The sequence below is a fragment of the Triturus cristatus genome, chromosome 4_1 (genome assembly GCF_964204655.1).
Source record: "Triturus cristatus chromosome 4_1, aTriCri1.1, whole genome shotgun sequence".
NCBI classification, from domain to species: domain Eukaryota; kingdom Metazoa; phylum Chordata; class Amphibia; order Caudata; family Salamandridae; genus Triturus; species Triturus cristatus.
In genome coordinates, this window is record NC_140585.1 from 597,512,286 (window position 1) to 597,535,279 (window position 22,994).

The 22,994-nt window shown below is 44.1% G+C and overlaps 1 protein-coding gene across 4 annotated transcripts in view; it reads left to right on the forward strand.

The window, feature by feature from the left end:
* SEPHS1 (selenophosphate synthetase 1) overlaps nt 1-22,994 on the forward strand; it is a 326,681-nt gene that overhangs the window by 249,454 nt on the left and 54,233 nt on the right. For all 4 annotated transcript variants that reach the window (XM_085652954.1, XM_085652953.1, XM_085652955.1 and 1 more), the window contains exon 8: nt 1,332-1,544. In XM_085652954.1, coding sequence (XP_085509080.1) covers nt 1,332-1,544 — 213 coding nt within the window. The remainder of the gene's footprint in view (nt 1-1,331; nt 1,545-22,994) is intronic.

Consider the following 22,994-nt stretch of genomic DNA (forward strand, 5'->3'; position numbering starts at 1 on the left):
CTCGAAATCTGACTGACGTACACACTACTATAATTAAACACTTCTCTTTATCAAACTATAACCTGCATGTTAAACTTTGCTATCTCTGTATTGCTCTTATCCTAAGCTCACCTGATGAGCCAAAAACTGTCTAACAAAGGAATCGATGAACAAGCGCCGTGCAGACTATAGGAGGAGTTACTTTACCTCTTGACTCGAAAGACTTCTTGACTAGAAACAAATTGCAAACGTCCGAGCCGAACACTAGATGGCAGGAGTGTGCTAAGCATATGAATCTACTGTAGTGCACGCTACGAATAGATGCTTAGAGGGTAATTAACATGTTCCTTCTAAAGCAAGAATTGCAAGATGGCTTGTAAAGTATATCCAGATTTGTTATGTGAAGGCTAAAAGATCTTTACCAACCATTCCAAGAACTCACTTTACCAAAAAGAACGATGCCTCAATGGCTTTCTTAGGAAAAATCCCCTTAACAGACATTAGTAAGGCGGCTACTTGGTCAAATTCACACACTTTCACGAAACACTGTTGTGTGGATGTTCATGCTAGACGACAGGCTCTTCTAGGACAAATAGCCTTCCAAACATTATTTTAAGCATCTCCACCATTTAATGCCTAGAGCCACCTTGAGAGGTGTACTGCTTTACAGTCTATGCAAAGCATGTCTATCTGCAGCCAACACGTGCTACGAATGGAGTATGTTACTTACCCTGTAAGAATCTATTTGTAGTGTGTAGTGCTGTAGGTTCACATGTTCCCTCCCGCCCCCCAGGCAGGTATAAGGTGGTGTCAAATTTACACATATGGATCGTTACATATACATAAGATCTTGTTCCACGCATGTTTAACACCAATAACTATCTTTCATAACTTCATCCTCACTCGCCAACATGGCAGGCAAAAAAATAAACAATCTAACTATGGAGCTGTTGGACATGCACTTTCTTTCGAAGGAGGTGGAGACTTGACATCACGTCAGCAATAAAAAGACTTCTTCAAGAAAAATATGTAAAATCCTAGCCCAGCATTACATGGCAGGAGTGTGTATAGCATGTGAATCTGCAGAATTACTCACTACGAATAGATGATTTCAGGGTAAGTAACATACTTGTTTTCTACTAATTGCCTCCTTTTGCTTTTCTGATAGGATGCATTAGCTAGATATTTTAATAGACCCTCTGTAGACAAATCTGTAGTCTCACTTAATGACTAGCCACAACGTAAACAAATGAATGACTAAGGAAGTTGGTAATTATTCGAATGCATACTTTTCTACGATTGTACTAGAAAGTGATTTAAAGTTTGTTTTTTTTTCTATGTGATTCTTTCAGCTGCGGGACTTATGCATACATTTAATGCACATGCAGCTACGGATATCACAGGATTTGGTATTCTTGGCCATGCACAGAATTTAGCCAAACAGCAGAGGAACGAAGTTTCGTTTGTAATTCATAATCTGCCTGTACTGGCTAAAATGGCTGCTGTGAGCAAAGCCTGTGGAAACATGTTTGGCCTCATGCATGGAACATGTCCTGAAACATCAGGTGAGAACTACTAGTCCTCTCATAACCATTATGAAGGACAAAAAAATGGCGATTTTACATGGTCAACATTTTTGGCAGCAGTACTCCTGGTTTGAGCTCGTGCATTATACTTGTGGCCACAGTAATTCGTAAGGTCCACGGCAGCTTGATTTTTCCCTAACTATTCCACTGCCTCGCTGTTATATTCCTGAGTTAGGTCCATGTAGCAAAGCAGCTTATTCTTACATTGTCCTCACAAATAACATTTCCAGCTGTGACCTTTTGCACATATTTGCATGCACGACATTGTTGGGTTAGTTACTCTGAAACCAAACTTGTTTTCACATCCATCTTCGTGCAACATTATCACAACGCCCTCAACATCATGTACAAAGTCTTGTTTCGCACTACGTACAAATGTCATCAAGGTCTTCATCCACGGGGCGACAGGGCTATCTACGTATCCATAACATGACTAATCTATGTGCACATCGCAAGCCTGCTTTTATTATAAAAGATGAACAATAGATTAGTAGAGGAGGTACTTCCACTGACACAGAGGGTCCTTGCATGCTGAGAAATCCCCACGCAGCAACCTGACATCTCGTGAGGGGTGTCCAGTTCATGATCAAGGCGTGGTCCTTCACTCTATCCCATCATGTAATGTGGTTGGATCACCCCTTGGACGGATTCTTGGTTTTAATCCTACACACACTCTAGGTACACTGCGAGTAGGGTTCACATAGTAGGAGTGCGCTAGATTACTGTCTTGTTTATATGCCTGCATATATACAATTGTTTAGCACCTTGGTAGAACTATATCTACTGTTTACACGTTTGTGCTTGCAATCCCGTGTATCTGCTTCTGTCTAATAATCACTGCAGTACATGTATTTTATGCTAGAATAACGTTGGTTTAATAAATATAATTTATAACGTCTCACTGTGTATTCTCTGTATATTACTCTGAGAATAAGTGGGCACGTGTGACTGAGCGAAATGTTCTGTACAAATGGCTCCCTGGTAGGTTAGGGGGCTTACAGTGGCACTGTGAGCTAGCTGGTCTCTAGGCCAACATATCCTGCTGGGGTGTCCGGTATCAGTCTAGACACCAAGCCCTTAGTTCAAGTTGTCCAAACAATTTGCAGATCCACCGGAATAGTAGAAACTACCCAACATCACATCACACATAGTCCACCAGGTACAGCATAATTTAAAGATTTCATTATATACCTTTTTCATGCTTGATAAAAATCTGTGTGGTACACTTTATATGAGTTAACAGGCCACTTTCATCTGTTGACTGCTGTATTGTCTTATTTAAAGAGGTCTCAGTGTTCCTCAGGTACTGTTACTATGGAGTGCAAGAAAGAGTTTTTACTGAAGTAGGCAACAAATACCTTCTCCTGTATTGGATTTTTCATAGATTCACATGCTTGAATCATCCCCTTATCGTCGTAGTGGGAGTCTCATGGTATCCTTATAAAAGCAGTAGATATTATCATAGGCTACAATGTAAAAAAAAAAAAAAAAAAACTTAAGTAACAGCCAATCAAGTGACAGCACCCTGTAGAATACTCCCAAGAAAGGCTCATAGCACTAAGATTTTCTACTGAACGTAGTGTGACAGGGAGTCTCCCTGAGCTCTGCTCCGTTTTATCTTCAAAATTAACATAGATCTTGAAAATGTTGGATTCTTCAAAAAAAGGTCTCTTCAAGTCGTGTGGAACATGCGGTAGGAAGAGACTGCATGCTGAAGTCCCCCATAAGATTTACTGTCTCTACCCCAGCATAAAGTAAAGGACTGCAAGATTTGGAGAACCTTCTGAACTTAAAGACAGGGTAGGTTGTTGATTTGGCTGCAGAGACTGAAAAATAAGTTTAATTTTGTCTCTGATGATGAGGGGAGCTTTGCCTCCTATACCTCTCTGGAAAGATCTAAAAGGAGAGTGAGAGCTCAAGAATCTCTTGAGGTTTCTAGTACAAAGGCTTCCAAAAAGTCCCGTCATGAAGCAAGCAGGTCCCTCACAAAAAGATAAGCATTTATTTCATACTGAGGAGAAAAGCCATCTGACCTCTAAACATGAGAAAACCTCTTCAGAGCCATCTATAAAGATTACGGTCTCTGTATCTTTGGCACCATCCTCTTGGTCCCCGTCAGCACAGAAATTGCCGTTCGGGCATGTTTCCTCTTTGTCGTCGAAGATCTCGTTGTCAAACTTCATCGGTATAAGGATACTGCTATGCTGTCGACAGCAGCTCCACCGACAATGCTTTCAGCGACGGCTAATTTCCCATCTCCGCCGGTGACTTCCTTGTCGATGATGTATTCACGAATGATGACACCGGCATCCTCGTCAATGACGTTTGTTCCGTCAACAACCACTTCTTCGACTACGACCGCAACGACAACTGTTGCTGCATCATTGGCGATGGCAATGACTATTTCGTCTTCTGTTCCTATTTGGTCCTCATCGATGAAACAGACACCGCTGCTGTCGATGAAGCTGACTACACTGTATGCTACTCCTGGCTTCAAGCGACCATCGACGTTACAACTAACACCTTTATACCCGTCGACGATGTGGTTTCTCCAAAATCCTTCCTTGGTTTCGACTCTGCCTCAGCTTTTTTGAAGGAGTCTGATGAAGATGAAATGTTTGGCCCTGTTCAGTCTCTCTCAGCTTCTTGTCAAGTATCAGGATGATAAAGAAGACGACTATATGGTTTATTAACTACAGGACTTTCCCACTCCACATAAAAAGATGCAATACATGTGGCATGTTCATGAACCCATGGGCCATCATTCTGTGGCATTAGTCCAAGAATTGCTATACATGTTGCAGGCCTATCGTACTCTTTCCTTCATCGAGTGCCCCTCCACCTCGGCCTCCACCGACATCTCTGCCACGCATGTCTGAGCCTTCTCCTAGAACGTCACCTGTGACCGATAGTGATTTACCTTCACAGCAACATGATACCTCTGATGATGGGGAGATAGAGGAAGGTGAACCTCAAGGTGCAAGAGCAGCAGGCAATGATGGGAAGACTATGTTATCTCAACACTACTTTACCATCTCCTCACACAGCGGATTCTCTGCCAGAGGACATTGGCAGCATCCAAGCATTGGTGGAAAGAGCAGCTTCTTGCTTTCAGTTATCAATGACTGTCGAGCAGCCTGACTGCTTTCTTTGTGAGTTTAAAGATTTATCTCGGAAGACTGTGAGAGCAATACCCATTATAGAATAGATAAATATAAGGCTCCTGATGATGCGCCAGCTTGTCTGGTAGGGCATCCATAACCATATTCTGTTATAACACAAGCTGCAAACGGCAGTCAAGGAATCCTTCAGCACCTATCACTGCACCTCCTGACAAGGAAGGAAGGAAGGCCCCTTGTTAATATTGGCAAGAGGTTTACCACCACCTCAGGCACTACTGTGCACGCGGCTAACCCGCTAGCGATATTCAGAAGATACGACTGCCTAATGTGGTCTGATATCGCTGTGTACGGGGACCTCCTTCCAGTGGACAAAAGACTAGCAGCAAGAAAAATTCTTCTTAAAGGTTAGAGGTCTGCATCAGAGATCATAGATGCTTCCATTGAAGCGGCTTCTCTAGCCTTTCGTCAGATCGCTGGAGTGGCTGTCCTTGGGTGACAAGGGTGGTTGAGAGCAACAACATTTCGCCTTATGGTGCAAAGCAAAATACTAGATATGCCTTTTGATGGCGATGTGCTTTTTGGTAAGCATATTGATGATGCCTTGCAGACCATTGAGGCAGACACCGAAACGGCTAAGGCTTTGTGTATGTTCCTATACAGGAAGACACTCTTTTGTGGAGTATATGGTAAGGGAACTTATTAATTTCACAGAGGTTACCAAAAATGCCAACCTCAGACTTATTCCTTGTTTCGCCCCTCCTACCAGCATCAACAAACATATCTTGCACCACCACAGGCTGCTTACTCCATGTAACCCAGACGGAAACAACCGGTGCAGTCCAGGGATACTATTAGGAAACAGTGACACGGTCTCAGCGCCTGCTGCTCTCCCCATTATCATTTCAACAAGAGGAGCTCGCATTTCACGCTATTTCAGTCAATGGAAAAAATTACCACAGACAGATGAGCATTGGATATAATAAAATATGGCCATACCCTGGAATTTGTTACAATACCACCTCCTCACCGACCTCAAAAATCTCCACCATCCCATCTTTAGTTACTAAAGAAAAAATCATTGGTCATGCTACAAAAAGGAGCAATAGAATCTGTACCACGCTCGCAAAGGGGAAGGGGCTTATACTCTCGTTTTCTTCCCGTGAAGTAGAAATTGGGAGAATGGCGTCCCATTCTGGACCTCAGAAAGCTCAACAAATACTTGCAGGAAAAGAGCCCAAAGGAAGAGGGAAAGGAGGGGAGCATGGAACGTACCAAAAGTGAAAAGAGAGAAAACAGGAGATTATAACAGGTAACTTTCCAGGAGATATTACAGCTTCTGAACCATTCAGATTTTTTGGGCAGCCTCGATTTACAAGATGCATTTTTCCATATTTCTATCCATCCCAAACATCGAAGATTCCTCCATTTCACTGTGGCAGGCACGCAGTATCAGTTCAAAGTCCTTCCCTCTCAGCCTCCGCTCATCTCCTTGTGTTTTTACCAAGTGCATCGCCCCCGTGGCAGCATACCTATGATTAAGAAGCGTGCAGATCTTCCCATATCTCAACGATTAGCGAGTGAAGGCTTCTTCTCTTCATCAGGCCTCAGAGGCCATTTCCTACGGCTGTTACGCTCTCTAGGGCTTGCAGTCCATTACCAAAAATCTGTTCTTACACCTTCCAAACGGATAAGGTTTCTTGGAGCAATGTTGGATACCCTCCAAAACAAGGCACTCATCCACAGAAAGACAGAACAGCATACTATCTCTGTCTCACAGTCTATCCAAAGATGATTTCGCTTCTGTCCGTCTCCTCAAATCCTTTCTCGGCATGATGTTCTCTGCCATACTCTTGGTGCCTCACGCACGTCTAAGGATGAGACCTTTTCAAGAGCAGTTGGACAGGCAATGGTTTCAGATAACCAGATCATTTGAGGATATTCTTCAGATCACTCCGATAATTAAATTAAAAAAAAGTACTTCCTTTGTGGCAGTCTGTCCGCAATCTTTCTGTGGGCCTGTCATTCTTCTCTGAACTTCCAAAGTTCGTTATGACCATGGATGCTTCATTAGATGGCTGGGAGGCCCACCTTCAGGACCTTCAAGTAAGTGGCAAATTGAGTCTCTCTCTCTCTCTCCAAGATGCACATCAGTTTACTGGAATTGAGGTCAATTTTCTTGGCTCTTCAGTTATTTCTCCGAAGAATACCAGCGTCCTCAGTTCTCATTTGCACAGACAATACCACCTGCATGCACTCCTCTCAACAAGCAGGAAGGAATGAGGTCTCAGATTCTATCTTTGGAAGCTCAGAATATCTGTGAGTGGGTGTTACTGCATCACATCATCAAGGCAGAGAGTCTTCCAGGAGTGAGAAACAACCCAGCATTCACCTTGCGCTGTATAGGTCAAACATGTCACGAGTGGGAACTCGCAAAACACACAAGATGATGGACGGAATGTTGCACATTGGCAAAACATTAACCCCCAGTTACAGATCTAGGTTTAATCCATTGTTATTTTGCTCACCACGCCACCCCAGTTCAGACATGGCCATATGCAAAACAGTCTTGACCCTGTGCCTCATGGGAACAGTCCAGCCCGAACTGCCAAGCCATGTCTTTCCTGGACCGGAATCTAGCATCCTAGGACCGGTTTCGGGGTTTCACCCCTCTTCAGCCAGGATAGCTTGACTCCAGTGGCGTATTGAGCACGGGACCCACGTCTGGGCATACCCTTCCCACATAGGGCGAACAGCAAAACACATAAGATGTTGGATGGAATGTTTCACATTGGCAAAACATTCACCCCCAGTCACAGATCTGGGTTTAATCCATTGTTATTTTGCTCACCACGCCACCCCAGTTCAGACATGGTCATATGCAAATCAGTCTTGACCCTGTGCCTCATGGGAACAGTCCTGCCCAAACTGTCTCTTCAGCCAAGATAGCTTTACTCCAGTGGCGTAGTGAGCATGGGACCCACGTCTGGGCATACCCATCTTCAGCCAGGATAGCTTGACTCCAGTGGCGTAGTGAGCACGGGACTCACGTCTGGGCATACCCAGAGTGGGTCCCGATCAGATTATTCTCGACTCCATCTTCCAGAAATGGGGAACACCCAAATTAGGCCTCTTTGCATCTCAAGAGAACCAGAAATGCCTGTTGTTCACCAGCAGAGAAACTCTGAGTGGGTCATGGGGAAATGTGTTTTCGATACGATAGTCCAGAATCTTTGCTTACTCTTTTCCGCTATGCCCTCTCATCTCCAGATGCAAAAACAACAGTTGATGGACAGAATGCAGAACAATGTCATACATTCAGCCCAGTACAGAGATCTGGGCCTAAATCCATCATTGTTTTGCTCACAATGCCATTCCAGTTTGAACCCAGTCATATGCAAATCAGTCTTGACCCTGTGCCTCATGGGAACAGTCCAGCCCGAACTGCCAAACCAGGTCCTCCCTGGAATGGAAATAAGCATCCTAGGACCGGTTTCGGGGTTTCACCCCTCTTCAGCCAGGATAGCTTGATTCCACACAAAATACCTTGGATGCATCACGCACACAAACAAAAAGGGCCGTAGGGAAGGTGATGCATCGGTTCCTTACTCTCAGGGAAGGTGATGCGTTGGTTCCTTACTGCTGCGCTGGGGAGGTGATGCGTCGGTTTCTTACTGCGTCTCCTAATGTTGCGACCGACCTGGCGCCTTCATGTGATCCGACGATCTGGGACGATGCATGGGTTCTTGCAGCCGCACAGCACGGCTTGCATCGAAATGAGTGCGGTGATCTTGGACTTCGGAGATCGATGCACTCGATGCGGACAACGGGCAATTTCTTGAGCCGCGGGCAGGCGCTGCGACGATTTCTTCAGAGATGCGTCGGAAATAGGTGTGGATTCATAGCGCTTCGTGAAGTTGCGTTATTTTTCCAGCTCCCAGCGGCAAATAGCCTCCAGTGGTCCAAAACAACAGCACCTCTTAGCAGGTCACAACTCCCAGCACGGAACTTCAGGGGAGCTGATGGTTAAGTCTTTGTATTTCCCTGTGACTTCAGAACAGAAGGCAAGCTCAGTTTTAAGCCCTTGGAGATCTTCCTCAAGCAGGGGACACAGCAAATAGCGAAGTCCTTTTTCCTTTCTGTGGCAGAATGTAGCCACTACAGGCTAACCCCAAACAGCAAACAGCACAGGGGCAGCATTCCTACTCAGTTTTGCCAGGTCTTCTCCTTGGCAAAGGTTCCTCTTGATTCTCAGAAGTGATCTAAACGTCGGGGTCTGGGGCCCTCTTTTTATACAGTAATATCCTTTGTTCTTTGTGGCAGCTGAGCTTTTTGCCAAGCCAAAATCAGTTCTGTCCTGTCTGGTGCAGCTTCCTGGCAGGAGTTTGAGACAGCATTGTGGAAGGCAGACTACTCTAAATGCAGCCAGGTCTAGTCAGCCCATCCCTGACTCATCCAGACACTCTGGGGCCACTGCACATCCTCAGCCCCTGTCACTCCAAAGCCAGGCAGTCAATACGCATCCTAGCAGAGGCACACTGGATGGCTAAGCAAGAAAATACCTACTTTTTAAAAGAGGGTTTTACAAACGCAAAATGTTAAAATCACCCTCACTAAAAGATGCATTTTAACATTCTGAGTTCAGGCATACTAAACTTTACTTTCCTACTTTGTCCCCAGGGGTAGTTATTTTGTACTATGGGAACAGCTAGCCTTTCAATAGTGAAAAACAAATTTGGCAGTTTTTCACTATCAGGACATGCCACTCACCTCAGGGCGTAGCCTACCTTTCACATACACTGCACCATGCCCACAGGGGGACCTTGGGCCTACCTTAGGGGTGACTAGCATGTAAGAAAAGGGAAGGTTAGGGCCTGGCAAGTGGGTGCACTTGCCAGGTTGACATGGCATTACTGGACTGTGCACAGGCTCCGCAATGGTAGGCCTGAGTTACATTTACAGCCTGCTTATGTGGGTGGCACAATCAGTACTGCAAGCCCACTAGCAGCATTTGTTTTACAGGACCTGGGCACACACAGTACACTGTACTAGGGACTAGTAACTCAAATATGCCAATCATGGAATCGGCAGTCCATAACAACAATTTACAAAGAGAGCACTTGCACTTTGGCACTGAACAGCAGTGGCTAAGTGCCCAAAGCATCTATACCAGCAAACACGAAGTCCAACTTAAACTAAAATAACAGGAGGTAAAGGGAAACATACAGGGGAAACTCACACCAATGATGCCAGGTGTAACAGCAACTTACAGCGAAGCAGCTGTAGGACAGGCGGTTTTACGTCGTCTATTTCAATAAGGTAGGCCTCTACTCTTAGAGGTGATTTTTCCTTCTTCATTATGTGTTTTTCCCATTATAAAGTTATGGTATGCTATTTTTCTTTTGCATGTTACTTTGTTGATATACTAGTGATAAACAACTGCATTGTGTTCTATATATGTTAGTGTATGCATGTATATTGTGACCCACCATCCTCTATGGGTGTGTGTATGTATGTGTGTGTGTATGTGTGTGTGTATATATATATATATATATATATCACAGAACTCTGGGTATTTCTTAAGTCTAGGAGGAAAACAGTTCCTGTATAGAGCACTTTCAACACCAGCGACACTCTAGATCTGCTCACCAGTCTTTTGCCATTTCTACAGCACAGTGCTGTCCCTGCCGAGCTGTAAAATGACAAAAGCCATTTACCACTCGGGGCACAGTATTAGTGCTTGAATTGGTAACATACCAACCAAGCCAAACTGAAATGAGTAAAAGCAACCCCTGACACCGTGTTTCACTCTAATTAGAGCTCTTCAGAGAGGTATAGCTTTGTCCAGACGCAAGGGAACACGCATTATATGTCAAAATAATACCCTTTCAGGCATAATGATGCATAAATTATGCAAAAAAGACTCAAAGAACTCTGGGTAGTTCTCAAGTTTAGGTGGAAAGCAGCTCCTGTATAGAGCACTCTCAACCCCAGCGACACTCTAGATCTGCTCACCTCAAATGTCTGCTTTTCTATCAAAATCTTTAAGCATTAGCACAGTGCCATCCACACAGATATAGAAAGGGACAAAGTCTTTTGCCATTTCTACAGCAAAGTCTTTAAGCATAGGACTAGCACTGTGAGATGACAAGACCCATATAGATATATATATATATATATTTATCCTGTGCAGCTGCTAGCTACTGTGATTCAAGAAGTTGAATCTATGAAAGATCCAATACTGGAGAAGAAAATGACTTGCATGTAACTATGGTTCTCCAGTATTGTTAATTTTCATAGATTCCCATGCGACCCACCCTCATCCCCTGTGAGGCTTCCCTTATTTCCTCAAGGTATAACATTTCTCACTTGTACTTGAAAATCTAAGGAACTGAGCCTTTCTTGGGAGTGTTCTAGAGGGTGCTGTCTCCTGCTACTTAAGTTAGTTTTTTTTTTTAACAAGTCTTTTGAGTCGCGAGGTATAGTGACTGGTAATGGGCATCAACTCAATTGTTAGACTGGTTCCTTTCCGTTGCTGGGTTTAGATAGGTTACCGATCGTGCTCTGTGTCTATGCCTCATGAGGTTCATTGTTAGACTCCTATGGTCTATCCTCTTTAATTGGCACAAACAATCTGCATCTCCTCTGGGTTCCTCTCATCGTGACTTCCGTCAGTCTCAGCGAACAGGGCCCTTGTGCCACATTTTCCATTTTTTACTCTTCAAGGATGAAGATCTATGATGGAAATGGGTCCATTTCAAAATTGCCCACAGTGTCACTCCAAGTATCCCTGGACCGACAGCCACCAGGTCTGCAACTTCTGTCTTTCACCAGAGCGTGATGAGCCTGCCTGCTCTGTATGCCTCAGTGTTGCTTCCAGCCTGTTTTGGAAGGTAGAGGTGGGAGAGTTCCGATCTGGAAAGTGTGAGGCGGCAGTTGCAGGAAAGCTTCCTCCCTGTCTGGATCTATACAGAATAAAGAGCTTGCCTTCATTATACACATTGTGTTTTTCATGATTTGAGGGTGCATTTCTGGCGACGAGGAGCAGACCCACTCTGGACCGGGAGCAGTGCTGCAGAAAGACCCTGTGATGCACATTTGACTGAGCTTGTTGTGTCTGACTAGAATATCGTGCGACGAAGTGCAGATTTTTACCCTGAAGGTAGGGTAAACCACAGACTTGCTGTTACTCTGGAATTATTAAGTTTATTGTAAGTAACTCTATCTGTTGCCACGAGCTGCTGCATACGCTGTCATGTGACATGCGCGTCAATCCTGCTGTCAGGCATCGTTTAAGCTACAGGAAGTCTCCAGCATATTTGTGTGATATATCGTGGTGCTGCGTCGTGAGTTTACGCGGGCTCTACATTCTGTCATCTGTTTTTGGAAAAGTATTTATCGCTTGTGGTGCGCTGAGTATAAATGACTGACAGTTGGCCATCAAGCATTGCCTTGCTGAATTTTCTAGAGAATTTAAGGAGGCGTGTGTGTGCTGTGCAGGATAAAAACCGCTACTGTTTTGTCATTAAAGGATATATATTGATAAATGGAACATTTTGTTCTCTATGACTATGGAAGGATTCCTGGCACCTACATATTTTTGAATGCTCCTGGTAAGCCACTTAAATCATGGGATGACTAAACTTTATATCCAGGCTTCAGTGGGGTGACGTATTTACTGCATCCAGAAAGTTGGCTATGTTAAGATATTGTATTGGTGCCAAAGGAAGACTTACATTGAAATATCTTTCACCTCTCATCGATGACGAAGAAGAAAATTATGAGATGGATTAATACAACAGGGCATTGCTTCAAATGAGTTTGAATTTCGGAAAAACAATGAAGTGATGGAGAGGTTTCAATTCCTTAAAAGGAGACCATTTCCAGGTGAATCTTTGGAAACCTATGTTACCAATTTAGGATCACTTGTGGCCACTCAACTACAAAGATTTCCTTAACAAAATGCTTACATTCCAATTGATGTTGAAAGCTAATCATAAAAAGGTGCATGAAAAATTGTTCAACACTGAGGGATTAACCATGCAGGAGGTGGTGAACATAATGTAGGCAGTGGAACCTACAAGTTAAGGAATTAGCGACTTAGGAAACAACTGAAGTTGTTAAAAAGGAGTTTCCGAAGTGTATGAAAGAGGACGCTGTGGGGAATTCTACTAAAGTTGTGGATAAAAGCAATGTGACTTACTAAAAGTGTGGGTTAAAGGGTTATTTGGCGACAGATGACTGTTGTCTTGCTGTAGGGCAGATGTGCAGGAAATGCAAAAATCAGGGACATTTCGCCAGTGTGTGTCGTGGAAGAATGGTTGGCATAAGAAAAACAAAAGGTGCAGTAAATACTGTAGATGGTTGTAGTGAAGAAAGTATTTGTCAGGATGTAATTTTGTAGGTGCAGCAGGTGGGAGTTGTCAAGCAGATGGTCCCTTTTGCTCGATCAGAATTGTTCGTGAATATGTGAAGGTGATGGCAGATTCTGGAACCAGATATTCACTCATTGGAGAAGAGCATTTAGGCAGATTCCCAAATCATATTCTCAATCCTCCGGATGTGAAATTGGTGGCACATGGCAATAAAACCATATATCTGTTGGGATTCATTGAGGACCTGATTAAAATTCAAGGGAGTGGTGGTTCCCTCGAAGGTTTATTTTGCGAAGTAAGGGTCTTGCTTATTTGAGTGGCCACAGCAAAGCGATCTATTCATGCAACTTGACTCAAACCATCCTGGTTGTTTTGGGTGCGCATCCTAGAGTATGCGATGTGGGAAGGACACTTGTGGAGGATGAGTATTCTTTGGTGTTCAAGAAGAGTTGGGTGAGCTCAAAGGATTCAAGCATAAAGTTGTACTAAAGGATGGTGTGTCTCCCAAAGCTCACAAGCCCTGCAATGTTCCTCTCTTCTTGGAAGAGCCCTTACGCCAAGAGTTGCAGAGGTTATGTGATAAGGAAATGATTGAGGAGATTGAGGCATTAGAATGGTTTGCTTCCATAGTGATTGCCAAGAAAAGCGATGTGAATATGCGACTTTGTGTTTATTTGCTGGGGCCAAACGCTGCTGTTCGGGTTGACAGACATCCTTTGTCTGATATTGGGGAAATGTTGTACCATCAAAGGAGTTAAGGTATGTTCGAGGCATGTGTGCTGTAGATACACATGCTTTGCATACTCCTGCAATCTAGTGTTGGGTCCGGATGTTTGCTAGTTGTTTTTCTTCGAAGAAGTCTTTTCCAGTCACAAGGTAAGGTGACTCCTCCTTTCGGTGAAGTGTGCCTGGGCTTCGACTCCATTGTTAAATTTTCTTTCCGCCATCGGGATCGGACGTGTATCGTGGCGCTCCGATTCAAAACCGTTAATCAGGATCCCTTCGGTGCACAATTCACTCTACCCTCTTCGTTATTGTTTTCTATCGCGTCTCCACCTTTTTGTGTCGAAATTTAAGAAAACCAGATCTATATTGAAAAAACTCTCAACCACGGCCTTTGGGCCTATCTCTTTCCTCTGCTTCTACTTAAAGAACCAGCGTCCAGCCTTCCGCCGATGGAACGTACGCCATTTCAAATCTTTCCTCCATGCCATTTCAAAAATCTGCGTATCGACCAGCATAAGGTCTGTAATCTCTGTCTCTCCCTGGAACATAAAGAGGAAGACTGCAACGCTTGTATGTTGTTCCGTTCCAAGAAGACACTGCGGGACCGCGGGCTTGACGGAGAGACATGCAGCAATTAAGTATCCAAGAAACTCCTGATATCTTCGGTGAGGACATCGAGCAGGAGCAGAAAGAAATGGCAGCGGAGGAAGAAGAGGCCTTCTGCCTCAAGGACTCCGATTCCGAATTGGAGATCGAAATCTATTCCCAAGACTTTCGGACTGGACAGGGTGCCGTGAGTACCAAAGTCCCTTTGCTCACCAAACCTGCTCCAACTAAACAATTGGCGATTGGGCAACCAATTCCAACAGGCCATGGTTGGCACTGAGACTCTGATTCAAATGCCCCGCCTTCCAGCTCGGTACTGAAACAGCAAGTCAAGCTTTCTGGCTCTAACTCTAGCCGAGATGCTACCCCTTCAGTTCTGAAACATCTCTGATCAAAAGAGAAAAAGCTCTGCGCCGAAATAAAAAGGCGCTCCCTTACAGTCACCGGAGCCGATTTTGGAGAAAATGAGGGAAAAGCTGAATCCTAAACAAAAGAAGATTCACATAAATCCTGATATTGGGACACATAACAGCTAAACCAGTAGTACCATTAAAAAAAAAAAGCAAACACTGAATACAGAATTCCTCTCAAAAAGAAAAAGGACATAGCTACTAGCCCTATTCGGATCCCTCAGAGTCCTCCACCTTCTTCACCAATACCCATTATACCAGATACAGATCCTTTACACATTACACCATCGGGTTCTCCTAACACAGATCCCGATATAGAGGAGGATGATGACAATGATAATCAGCCACCATCAGATCCATTGGGTGAGTAAAATATAGATCCACCTCAAGATACAGACCCTGATCTATATCCAGCAAAACCTTCCCCTTATGATGATAGTACTGCATATCAGGAATTAATTGCCAGGGCAGCTAATTGCCATGGAGTGCCTTTACGTAAGGAGACACTAGAAGATTTCCTTAGGAAGTTTACTCAAAACTACACAAATGTTGCCTATGCTTAAAGGAGTGTTAATGTTTTAAGGAACAGTGGTCCTTAACAAAAAAGCTTTTGTGAAACTTCATGTATATAGAAATGCAATGATATCTTATTTGGCTGTCCAACTGGACATAGTCATTTAATGTAAAAGTGAAAGAAAACATACAAGTGGGGGCATATATATCATTAGAACGAAAAGAGCTCAGGCAATACAGAAGGTGTGGCCAGAAAAATTACAAAAATTAGGCCAACAAAGAATACATTAGACCACCCTGGCACATATTGCAAAATATACGGTTATGTCAGAGTGCGAGATGTCAACGACGTTTTGACCCCTCTAACTTAATGCCGGGATCTTCTTCAGGACAAGACAAATAGTGCCTGACGCTATTGCCTATTGAACGAGGTTCTGGGATTCAACTCAGCGTGAAGCTTAGAGCTGAGACGGAGAAAGTTCTTGGTCCTGGTAATTGTAAGAGTCACTAATAATCTATGGGAGAAATTATCCCCTGGATGTACTTAGAGGCACAGGTAGAAGGGTGGAATGTCAACCACGAAGGTGAGGAGAGTTAGTGGCCGCTAACATTACAGCGTGAATAGTCGATTCACACCAAGAGAGAGTAAAGTCTGCAGCGGGTAATGAATGAAGTTTGCAGCGTGATGGCGAATGGTTAGGGACCACTGTTTCTTAAAACATTCTGTACCCCAGGTCCTCGACCACTATTTGGGTTCCCTGATCTTTGTAAAACATAAAGGTATGTTAAGGCACACTAATGATATTTTTGAAGGTCCAGTTTGAGCAAGAATATTAACACCGAGAGTGGACAAGAAATATAAACCCCCTCCCTCTGACACAGTTTGGATTACTTAGTGGTGTCAAATGCCCGTAAAAGGGCACATTAAAAAATATCGGGGGAGCTTCCAGATAAAGAATCCAAACTTATAGATGCATCAGGGAAGAGAGTATTTGCTCAATCAGCCAACCATTGGCGTATAGCTAATGCACAAGGGCTCTCGTTCAAATATCATAGAGCTCATTGGGATGAAATGGAACAACTATTAAACTATCTCCCAGAAGAACACAAAAAAGGGCCCAGTCCTCTAACACAGTGACTTGCTACCACTTCCCTCCAACCATTGGTACCTGTCGGGGTAAGATTACACAGTTTCTTCCCATTTGGCAATCAATAACAACAGACACATGGGTTTTGGATATTATCCAACATGTTCTTGCCTGGAGCTTACCAGCAAACCTCCCAATATTCCACCTGGCATTCACAAACTCTTGCTACAACACCAGCAGCTTCTCAAACAAGAAGTACAAGCTCTTCTACCAAAAGGAGATATCGAACCAGTTCAGTTGCATCATCAGGGGTCAGGAATTAACTCACTTTACTGCCCAATCCTCAAAAAAGATGGGTCTGTATGACCAATCCTAGATCTCAGACCGTTAAACCTATACATACTGTCAGAGCACTTCAATATGGTCACCCTTCAACAAGTGCTACCACTTTTACAACAAGGCGACTTTATGTCCACACTAGAATAGGACGCATACTTCCATAGTCCGATACACCCAGCACATCACAAATATCTCAGATTTGTAATAGCCGAAAAACATTATCAACTCCAAGTACTTGCATTCGGAGTAACTACTGCACCCAAATTATTCACAAAATAACTAGCAGTATTAGCAGCTCATCTCAGAAGGCAACAAATTCATGTCTTCCCATATCTTGGCGATTGGCTCATCAAAGCCAGCACACAGAGAAAGTGTCTACAACACACTCAAGATACCATAAACTTTCTCCATCAATTGGCATTTACAGTCAATGCACAAACATCCCATCTTCAACCATCACAACTACAAACATTATCTGGGAGCAACACTAAACACTCACCCAATTCAGCCAAAATTCACAACTTTCAAACTTTATTACTACAGTTTCAAAACAACCAATACCTACCAGTGAGGGCTTTCATGCAACTGTTAGGAACTTGGCATCATGCATTGCATTAGTGCCTCAGGCCAGATCACAAATCCATCCTACAGGATTGCTTAGCACGTCAGTAGAATCAATGAAATGGTCAATTAACAGATCTAGTGTTGGTAGACAGCCGCACTCATCGCTCTCTGCAGTGGTGGAACACACAAAATGTATCAAGAGGGCGGCCTTTCATCGAACCCATTCCACAAGTCGTGCTAACAGCAGATGCCTCTCTCACAGGTTGGGGTGCTCACCTCCATCATCTAACAATTCAAGGTTTATGGGACACCAACCACAGAAGTCTCCACATCAGTTACTTGGAGCTTCTAGTTAAACTAGCTCTAAACTTTTCAGCCTCACTGTGTAGGGAAAGTTATCCTAGTCCGGATGGACAATATGACAGCCATGTACTATGTACAAAGCCTCTCTAAGGACATTTGGCGTTGGGCAATACATCGCAAAATTAATCGTCTAGCAGAACCTCTTCCTGGCCTGCACAACCAATTTACCAACCTCCTCGGGAGGATGCAGCAACTAGTACATGAATGGGAACTTCATCCCCAGGTTCCCCTTCCATATTTCCAGAAATAGGGATTTCCACAAATAGACCTCTTTGCCACAGAAGGGAACTCAAATTGTCCAAACTTTGCCTCCAGATTCCCACACCATCTATCCAAAGGCAATGCCCTATGGATGAACTGGTCAGGGATATTTGCTTATACTTTTCCACCTCTCCTGCCATTTCTAGTTCGGAAACTCAGACATCGCTCCTACTAATCCAAGTGGCTCCCACATGGGCTTGTCAACCATGGTTCACCACACTATTAGAACTGTTGGTAGTTCAACACCAAAAATCGCACCTTACTCCCATCCTTCCCACTCAAAACCATGGAGAAATCATAGATCTAAACCCCAAGGAGCTCAACCTAGCGATCTGGCTTCTGAAGTCATAGAGTTTGGATACCTAAATCTACCACCAGATTGTATGACAATTCTTAAGGAAGCAAGAAAACCTACCACTAGAGCTTGCTATGCAGCAAAGTGGAAAATATTTGTTATATATTGTAATAATAACATTGATGCATCTATACAAAATATTATTTGTTACCTTTTGCATCTACAGCGAGTTGGATTAACCTACACATCCATTCGACTAGACCTTGCAGCAGTAGCTGCAAATCTACAAAACAGACATTTATCCCAGTAATTAAGGCTTTTATGGAAGGCCTTAATAGAATAATAGCACCCACGGTACCACCTGCACCTGTCTGGAACCTGAAATTGTTTTCATAAGACTTATGGGCTCACCTTTTGAGCCATTACACAATTGTGTACTACAATTTCTTTCATGGAAGGTTGCATTTCTAATTGCTATTACGTCATTAAGACGTGTTGGTGAACTACAGGAATTAGCCGTAGAAGAACCCTTCTTTCAACTCCATAAAGACAGAGTACTTAGTCGTACAAACCCAAATTTCCTTCCAAAAGTAGTTTCTACATTTCACATTAACCAATCAGTTGAATTACCTGTGTTTTTCCCTCAACCTGATTCAGTAGCAGAAATGGCTCCACACACACTTGATGTCATAAGAGCTCTATTAAACTACATGATCAAACTAAAGATTTTCGAAAAACAACTTTTTGTTGCATTTGCTCCACCTCATAAAGGTAAACCTATCTCCAAATCCGGTATATCTAGATGAATTATTAAATGTATCCAAACTTGGTATATTGAAGCTGAACAAACTTTAGCTATACCTCCTTGAGCACATTTTACCTGCGAAATAGGAGCATTTATGGCCTTTTTAGACAACATTCCCATAGCTGATACATGTAGGACAGCTACATGGTCCACACCCTCACATTTGCCAAACATCTTTGTGTTGAATGTACTAGCACGTCTACAAGCCAATGTAGGAAAAAGCAATGCTAAGAATACTTTTTCAAACAACTGCAACATCCACTGATTAGCCACCGCTTTTGGAGGGCACTGCTATACAGTGTAGGCAAGGCATGTGTATCTACAGTACACATGCCTCAAACGGATGTTACTTACCCTGTAAGCATCTGTTCTTGGTATGTAGAGGTGTATTCACATGCGCCCTCCCTCCATCCTGGACACCTATGGTTGTTGCAGTTCTTATTATTCGCATTGCATATGCATGGACATCTCTATACTACACTTACTCCTTTCTCACCCTCTTGCGGGAAAACAATCTAACAATGGACTCGATGCCCATGCGCACTATCACCGAAAGGAGGAGTCACCTTACCTTGTTACTAGAAAAGACTTCTTTGAAGGAAAACAACTTGCAAACATCCGGCCCCAACACTAGATGGCAGAAGTATGCAAAGCATGTGAATCTACAGCTCTGTGTCTCTCCTCTCTCCCTCCCCCTCAACAGGATCACAATTCTTATAGCGCGGGGATGCCCTTGGGTCACCAGGCGCTTTAGAAATCGTTATTAAATTAAATTAAAATTAAATTACAGGGTATTTCTGGGCCTAGCAGAATATGAATCCAGATGTATTCCCATGTTTGCAGAATAAACAAAGTTTAAGAGAAAACCCAAAGATGAAAGGCTTGTGTGGTGTGATGAATGGGAGAAGGAGTTCTCAGAGCTCAAAAAGAGCATTGCATCCAAACCTTTTCACACTAAGGATATGTCCTTTATAAAAACTGATGCCAGCTGTGTAGGTTTGGGGGTGGTGTTGTTGCAGAGCAGGAATGGTAGAGATATTACTATTTCGTATGTGTCAAGACCTCTAAGGGGATGCAGAGAAGAAATACTCTAGAATTGAGATGGAAGGGTTGGCTTGCTTTTGGGGAGCCAATCCTTTCAAGATATTTATGTGAGGGACTGAGTTTGTGATTTGTACTGATCATCGCCCTTTGAGTGATGTCTTTTCAAGAAAAGGCGCTGAAAGAGCTTCTGCCAGAATAGGTTTTTGGGTGATGAGAATGTTAGAATACAACTATAGGATGGAGTATCTTCCAGGGCAGAAACATGTATTGCCTGACTGTCTAGATTGCCAGATGCTGAGAGTGAAGACTTGGATGATAGTCTTGATGAAGTGATGGTGGCCAGTGTGAATGTTGTCACTGAGGACAGGATTTCACATGAGGAATGGGTGAGGGCTTTGACAAATGATATAGTTTTGCAAGAGGTATGGGAGTACATTTTGGCCAGAGAAGTTTCAGCGAATGAAGGGAATTTTCACCAGGTGTGTGTTGAATTGTCTGCTGTGGGAGATGTGTTGATGCGAGGGGAGTTATTGGTGGTGCTGTCAGAATTGAGGGAACATGTTGTGAAGTAAGCGCATTATGGCCTCCTTGGCATGAGTGCCACTAAGAGATTCATCAGAGCTTTATATTGGTGGTCAGGATTGGACCGGGACATGGAGCATTGTATTAGGGAATGTATACCTTGTATTTGGACTACGCCCCACAGTGTAATGTAGTAATCCTTGTTTGAAGTGAAGAGAGGGTGCAAATCGCGACCAATGTAGTCTAAAGGGACTGCGAAGAAGGTAGTTTTGGAGAGTGTCTTGGATGATTATGGTGTGGGCGATTGAGTGCGAGTGAAGAGTCCAGATTGGATCATGTGTGAAGAGACGGTGTTTCAATCAAACGGTAAGGGCTTGGTTCAGTGAGACAACGTTTCTGATGGGAATAGTAATTCCCGGGTGCTATGTAATTGCTGGGAACTTGAGCTTTCTAGGAATGTTAAAGGATTTCTCGATTCCTGGGAGAAGTAGGCCAATAGAAGTTGTTTTGTTTAGTCTGCTGTCGTAGTTAGTACTGGTTTGCATATGTGTGAAATTTCATTTTTTGTGTGTTTTACACCATGTATTTTTAGGTCTCGTCCTGACGTGAGCAGCGCATGCGCTGCTCTTGTTCTACAAGAGCTTCTTGGAATCAATACAGATTCCGAAGCACTCGGAGGCGGAGTTGAAGCCCCGCCCATCTTTCTCATTGGCGGGTGTCATCTTCCATGCAAAACGCAGGCTCACGATTGCAAAGGTGGCTTCTTAGTCCCTCCTTGTTGCCGCCTTGTCTCCTTTTGGCCCCGCCCAGCGGGATTTGATCTTTTACGGCGGCAGTACACACACTCCTTCATTAGTGGGTGTGCACTTTTTTCTTCACATTCTGATCCCTGTAAGAGTGCCGGCGCCACCTGCGCTCCTTGCAGGCAGTCTCCTCTCTGGCTGCCTATACACCTCCAGCGCGGGAGCCAGCAGCCCGGCTCCGCATCACCCACTCCTTAACCCTTTCTCCTCCTCCTGCCTTCTTGCTTTGTGCACACAGGGTTCCCCGCTCCGAGGCTCCCTGTGGTAGTAGGATTTTTAGAGAGACCGCCTTCTGCCATCTCTGCAGAGGGACGAACACCCTGACTCCCTCTGATAGCGGGCTGCTGGAGAGGCGGCATGTCGGGCTTTCTCTCACACCAGCAGCGACTGAATGGATGCCTGGATACCTCGGGAGCAACAACGGTGTGCTGGTCTGAGGGACTTTGCTAGTGTGCGCTTTGAGCGACTGCATGCAGGGAGCCCAGAGAGGCTGCCATTTCATGTTACCTCGTATAGCGGGCTTATGCAGGGCTCCTGAGACTGCACCCCCACGTTTCCTCCGGAAGGACTCTGCGCCCCGGTTCCTTTTCCCACCTGCAAACACCCCGTCCCCCCACCGTAGCATCCTGCGCTCCCTCGAAAGACTGAGTGCAGTACTAATTAGAGTATCAATACTTTCACCCAACATGCAGTGACAGATGTGAGGCGCTCGTTCAAAAAATCCCAGCAAGACCAATAAGACACACGCCTCCTCTGGTACAGGCGGCACTAAACAATGGTGTACCATTTGTTATCATGCCGCATACATATTTCTGTTATAAATTCAAAATGTATTCCTGCAGAAAATTAAAGATAAAAAAGAGTCTAAGATTAGACGGTGTACGCTGTACCCTGGTGACTTCGCTGTAAGATGGCTACAGTGCCTGAGCCGCTTCTTGCATTCTAGCTGCTGCATGACCATGCCACCGTATCCTGAATAGTTGTTAAATAATAAAACGTGCGTTGAGAAGTTTAAATGTGGACTGCTTGAAGGAAAGCCGGCGCGCAAACTCGCCTCCAGCTTACTTAAAGTAGCCCTTGGTTGTGAGCAGGTGGGGGCAGGGAGGAGGTTTTTGGTACCCAAATGGGAGGGCAATTATTGGTATCCCAGATTGTTTAAATACCAGATTGTGTGTTTTATAATGTCCGTGCAAAGTGTTCGAGATTACTGCATTATTCGCCTTCTGTGCCAGCTATCGTTACTTCCACTGTGTGTAGTGGAGTTGGTCCGTGTTTCTGTGCGTCCGTTGATATTTGCAAGGACTCCTCCTCCACGCACCGCCCTCGTAACACACATGCAACCTGGTGTGGGTGGGGAGTTTGTTTGTGGTGTTCTGTAGTTAAGGGCACCGCTTGGTTTGTTTTTGGTGCAGACGCCAGCTTGTCCTACCACGTGCCCTACCAGATGCACACCCTTGATGGGACTTGCTGAGTCATGTTCAAATGGCACATTTGTACCTTCCATCTAACCCTGACACAGCACATTTCTTACCATTCTTATTGTTTTCTTGTGATATAGAGAGACATTTTTTGTGCTGAACAGCAGCTGAGCTCTGG